General features: G+C 41.2%; 1 protein-coding gene across 3 annotated transcripts in view; it reads right to left on the bottom strand.

Annotated features, from left to right (window-relative positions):
- Window positions 1–318: 318 nt before the first annotated feature.
- The window catches only part of GRAMD2B (GRAM domain containing 2B), a 93,965-nt gene continuing 88,164 nt past the window's right edge, over window positions 319–6,119 (bottom strand). For all 3 annotated transcript variants that reach the window (XM_061625132.1, XM_061625149.1, XM_061625142.1), the window contains exons 13-14: window positions 4,355–4,448; window positions 319–539 (exon numbers count right to left, since the gene is read on the bottom strand). In XM_061625132.1, coding sequence (XP_061481116.1) covers window positions 498–539; window positions 4,355–4,448 — 136 coding nt within the window. In that variant the 3' untranslated portion in view covers window positions 319–497. The remainder of the gene's footprint in view (window positions 540–4,354; window positions 4,449–6,119) is intronic.

Genomic DNA, 6,119 nt, shown 5'->3' with positions numbered 1-6,119 from the left:
TAAATAAAGGAAAAAATGTCAAAATTTTGTGTTGTTTGTTCACTCAGGTTCCCTTTTCTCTAGTATTAGGTTTTGGCTCAAGATCTGACAACATTCAGTGCCAAAAATATGCAACAATGCAGAAAATCAGATGGGGCAAATACTTTTTCACAGCACTATATGCATCCAGAAGTTGCTCTTAGTCACACCATTTAAAGTCTGAATGTCACACAGTCAAAAGAAAATACAATTACTGTAAATTTAAGCAATATAACATAGCATCAGGATCAGTCTTCTCAGTTATTCACACATCATTACAGATAATAAAAAGGCATCATCCTCTGAATAGAGATGCTTTATTGCACAAACTTTCATTGTCGAGTATAAGAGCTGCAAAAATGTGGAGGCTGCAGTTTTTGGATTCAGTTAAAGGACACACCCTGACCTGCGGAGTCTGATGTCAAATTTAGAGTTACTTATCAGGAAGAAAATGGAGCAATCCAAAGAGAACTGGCAAGTCATTCACCATCTTCAAGTAGCCTTTGTAAATCGCTTTGTATCTTTAATAAGGAATGAAAAATACAAAAGAAAGGATTTGGATAAAACTTGCAACCACTTGTGTAATATATGAACAAGTCCAGTGCTATAATCTAGCTAAACTAGAGTACTTCCCCTGGAGTCAATGGACTCAATCCAGTCAAATCCAGAGCTTGGCAAAGTTACTTTTTTGAACTACAATTCCCATCAACCCCAGCCAGCATGGGCTGATGGGAGTTGTAGTTCAAAAAAGTAACTTTTCCAAGCTCTGGTTAAATCTATCATAAACAGGCTGTAGATTAAGTTCTATGAAGCTATTCAGCATAACCTCTATGTGCCTGTGAATTCTGTTGCAATGGTTTGTACAGTCTTCACTCACTATTTCTCCAGCATTTTAGTGGGAATTTCTTCTAACAAACACATTTTTGTATGCAGTTTTAACTAATGTACACCTTTTTGGAAGCAATTTCCCCTAATATAATGCATTTTGTATGTTATTTTCACTGATATATTCATTTTTATCTACACTTTCCCCTAACATATGCATTTTTGTAAACATTGTTTTTGTTGAAGAACTGCATTGAAAAATTCAGATATGTGAGAATTTAGAAGGATGGCTGTGTTTTGGTTCTCATATTGTTTTGGAAAGTGCAAATTTGATAGATTTCACTTTAAATGTGAATGGAATCAAATTTCTCCCTCGTCCTTAACCTGCTTTGACTTCCTCTTTTTCACAGTCTTTGAAGACCCTGTTCTATGTGCAATGAGAAGTTTTTAAGTTGAGGGGAACCAGACGTATTATTTATTATTAATATTTATTAGATTTATATCCTGCCCTTCCTCCCAGTAGGCGGTTGCTATTGTCTACTGCAGGGGTGGGGAACCAGTGGCCTTTGAGATGTTGCAACTCATCATTGGCCCTGCTGATCTGGGTTGATAGCAGTGGAACCAACAACATATCTGGTCTTATTGTTTCTATACTAGAGAACACATTGCAGGAAAGTAGCAGAAAAAGACATTGTGCATCATGGTTTCCCGTTATGTCTGAACTGAGTCATAATTTACATTCTTTGAATTTGGAAGAGAAGCAAGCTATTCTTATGGTAGGAGTACATCTGACAAAAAAGCACTTGGGATTTTTTTTACTTTGAATTATTTGATTACAATGGGGAGATTAATTTAATGGATGGGGGGCTCTCTACCTAGTTTTAGGCCTTGTTCAATCTTTCTGGTAGAGGTTAGGAACTTCATTTGTTTCCACAGTTAGTAAATGAACCAGAACAGGTACCATCTGCAGGAAGCAGGCAACTAAATAAGCAATGCTCCTAATAACGAACAGCAGAAAGCAAGTCCCTGTCCACTGGAATTGTAAAATGGTCTGGGAAACAGAGTTGTTTTTCTTTTAAGTAAGGATGCAGGCTTTCTTATTTATAACATAGAAGGACTGATTCATACACTGTGAAACAGCTTAACATGCTCTGTTTGAATTGTCCACAAGAACAAATTTTCATGGAAATATCCAACAGGTGAAACAAGCCCTCCACAAAAGCTTCAGGTGATAGTAAAACAAACAAATAAATAAAAATGCCATGGTAAGTATGAGAAGCTGTGCTTCTATCCATGGAGGGGTTGATTCATATGCTACATTTATCTAATGCAAAAATCATTTCCACATACAGCCCTTTTATAAGAATTTATGAAAATTATTTGTAAATGTAACTTATCTGGGAACTTCTGGAACTAAGACACAAAACCTGAAGCCACTAACAAGGTTAGAACTACATCAGTGGTGGCAGTGCTTTTGTTTTGGTCCTGGTACCTTGATAAAAATGCCATGGGTGCAAACAAGGCCGGTTCTAAAGGGCGGCCAGGTGGGGCACTGGCCCGAGGACCCCTGGAGCTACAGGGTAACAGGGGCCCCTCAGTGGCCCCTCCGCTCCCCTTCCATGATCCATGACGATCTGCGGCCCCCACGCCCCCTACTTACCTGTCTCCTGCCTTTTAGTATTGCCCTTAATGAAGATGGTGGCTGCGGTTTCCCTAAAGTATTGAAGCCCATGCCGCCATCTTAGTTGATGGCAGAGATGCGCGTGCATGCCATCAACAAAGATGGTGGCAGAGGCTTCATCCCCTTAGGGAAGCTGCAGCCGCCATCTTGGTTAATGGCAATAGTAAAAGACAGGAGACAGGTAGGTGGGGGGGGGAAACGCGCACACACACCGGGGCCCAGGGCAAGCTGATGCCCAAGGGCCCTGGCATGCCTGGAGCTGGCCCTGGGTGCAAACACAAAATGGTTGACAAGGGCAGCAAAACAGTCCAATGACAGTACTGTAACCTGGTGAGTCATGTCACAAAAAAAGCAATGCTGGTGGAGAAGCTCTGGCCTGTGGGCCTAATTGTAATGCCATATGGAAGGTTTCCAGCATAGGTTAGATGGCAAGTGCAAGGTTCATTATAAGCATGCCTTCCTGGATATGCACATAGAGGCCTGCTCCATGCCCCTGGGCAAGCCATTATATTTGAGGGTTGCCCTAGAATAAGTATTGCAAATACGTCTTTAAGGATCAATGCTTCTTACAGTCCTTTGATGGTGGCTAAGCTATGAACTGCAGGCAATAATATATAAATGATAGGTGGCTATGGGTTGTTGTGTCTACAGACCTGGGGCCTGAGAAAGCTGCAAGTAAACAACCTAAGGGCTTGCTGTATGTGGCAGTACCATCTCTTGGCCACTGAAAAGCACTGGCCACGGGATTACTCAATAACTGGTCATCCTTTGAGTATAAAACTCTGTTCAGCACGTAGGGCCAGACAGACATCAGACCGTGGATCAGAAGGCCTAAAGGGCACAGTCAAGGTGACCCAGAGGAGATCATATTGCCATTACTAGATGTCTGGATGGCAAACAAGAGCTGTAAATATCTGCCGTTTTCTAACCATGTCTTTTAATAAATATTTTGTTGGACTTTATCAATCTGATGTCTTTAATTGCCGTGCCAGCATCAAATGCAAACTTGGCCCAGGGTTAGCTACTCTGTGGCCCAACAGTAATTTGGCCTGCAAGGCCATTTTCCTTAAGCCATGCCCATCTGCCACACACCTGACATCATATATATGAGGTCAGGTGTGTGGCAGGTAAAGATGTGGCTGCAAAGGAATAATCTGGAGCCTTAAAGTGATCCCCTGATAGTTCCTTTGCAAGTGGAGCTCCTATTTGTTGCTTTTAAATTGGACACCAAATGCAAGCTCACTAGAATTAGTTCCACTAGTTTTTGACAAAAGCAGGACTGGCAACTTCTGATTCCTTTGCCCGTGCAGGTCAATTTAAAACTCACTTTGCCAATGTGGTGTGAAATCAAATTGCACGGGCAAAGGAAAATACTTCACCTACTGTCACAGTGCCATTAGCTGACTGACAGGTGGGCAGCCCCACCAGCTGTCAAACTGGCCATTGGTGGTTGAGCAACATCAAGATCTGGCTAGATGGCTGGATGCAGTTCCCCAACCCTGAATTACAGCCCCTTCAGGTTTTAATATTCCCTGCTACATGGGCATGCACAAATGCACTGATAAGGGTTTGGGATTTGTTGTTAAGCACTATGACACCCTTATAAACTTAGCTCCACCTTCCTTACATATTATATATTCCAACAAATGTTTTTCTAGGATAGGAACAGGGAACCTGTCACCAGATGTTGTCAAATGACAAACTCTCATCATCCCTGACCATTGGCCAACAACATATGGTTCCAGATCCCTGTTCTAGAGCTTAGAAGGCCTGGCTACTTTGGGTAATTTTTTAAACCTAAATATTAGTTTAACAATTATCTATAGTCACCTTTTCCAGTTTGAGAAGATTAGCTGTTAGCTCCTTACAGAGAACATGAATACCAAGAGGCAGCTGAGATCCTAAACCTTCTTGTACTGGATATCTGAAATGGAGGTTACAGGCAGGAAAAAAGAAACAGAGAACAATTAAAAACTTCATAAAGTAGATGGAGTATTGATAGACAGTGGGGCAAGCCCCTAGAATTGTACATGAATACAGAGTTCAAGTAAATTTTTGCTTTTTTGCCTCACATTGGTTCCTTTAAGAACAACAAATTCAAAAGCAAAGACATCTATTGAACCTTTTTCTAATCTTGGAATATACTTGGGGGCAAATATGGGATTGACTGATTTGTAACTCAGGAAACCTTAATGTTTAGGAACACAGAAAACTGCTTTATACTGAGTCAAACCATTGAAACCTCTAGCTCATTACTGTCTATGCTGACTGGTAGTGGCTCTCTATGGCTTCAGGCAGGAATCTTTTCCAGTCCTATCTGGAGATGCTGGGGATTGAACCTGTGACTTTCTACCTGCAACTCATGTGCTCTACCCCTGAGATATGGCTTTTCCTCATTTATTAATTTAACAGGTTTCCTAAGGGAAAAGATGAAGGAAACTGTGATCCAGTTCATACAAAATCACATATTCAACCAGAGCTGACTCCACTAGGCAGATAGCTGTCTCAAGTGGTAGATGCTGGGGGGCAACAGTTTCCTTCCCCCACCCCTGAATTCCTAAGCCAGTCTGCTCTGCACCCCTAATTAGGCACAGTGGAGGATGCTTTCTTACTTCCACTGCTGAAACGAGATTCAATTACCAGCCTAGTCAACTTTTGTATGTGGAGTGGGGGCACCATCTTGTCCTTTGCCTCAGGCAACAAAATGTCTTGGGTCAGTCCTGTGTCCACCTAAGCTCTTTGGGGAAATGCCAGGATTGCCAGGCTCATAGCCTGATGATGATGATCGTCATCATTGTGTATATACTGCTTTCATTTCAAGAAGAAATACATGCTTACATGAAGGTGCCATTTTTGAGAATTAGTGAGAAATGGGAACATTTGGGGCTATTGCCATGATTAATCGTGGTATCCTGAAAATACCAAACAGCCATGACATGGAGAGGTACTGGTTCTCACAAATAATAGTTCCTGAGTTTCTATAAACTTGCTCCTATTTTCCATTAACATTGCTATAATCTGTGTTTTGCATAGGATTTACTTATTAGCTTTGAACTAAAATTGAATAAATGTAACTGAATAAAACTGGAACCTGTACAACGTCTGATATTTCTAAGCATTTATTTTAAAGCCCTGGATCTGCTCCTGCAGCCAAGTATGCAGATTAATGTTTTCCCATCAGCTATCTCCATCCCAGGAAAAGATTCCCCTGCTAAATTTTTACATGTCAGGGTGCTTTAAAAGACACAGAATAATTGAACTATAAAGTTGAAAATGATCTTGGAAATCTAGTTCAACTCTCTGAAAAGCTATTTCACAAAGAAAAACAAAAAAGAAAATCAGAGGACTCTGTATGATTAAGATTGAGCAGTCATAGAAACAAGCTTTTTACAGATAATTTCATAATGCCAACAACTGTACATAAGAACATAAGAACATAAGAACATAAGAAGAGCCTGCTGGATCAGGCCAGTGGCCTATCTAGTCCAGCATCCTGTTCTCACAGTGGCCAACCAGGTGCCTGGGGGAAGCCCGCAAGCAGGACCCGAGTGCAAGAACACTCTCCCCTCCTGAAGCTTCCGGCAACTGGTTTTCA

The sequence above is a fragment of the Rhineura floridana genome, chromosome 1 (genome assembly GCF_030035675.1).
Source record: "Rhineura floridana isolate rRhiFlo1 chromosome 1, rRhiFlo1.hap2, whole genome shotgun sequence".
Lineage (NCBI taxonomy): Eukaryota > Metazoa > Chordata > Lepidosauria > Squamata > Rhineuridae > Rhineura > Rhineura floridana.
The sequence above is the reverse complement of the archived record's forward strand: the minus strand, read 5'-3'. Positions and strand labels throughout refer to the sequence as shown.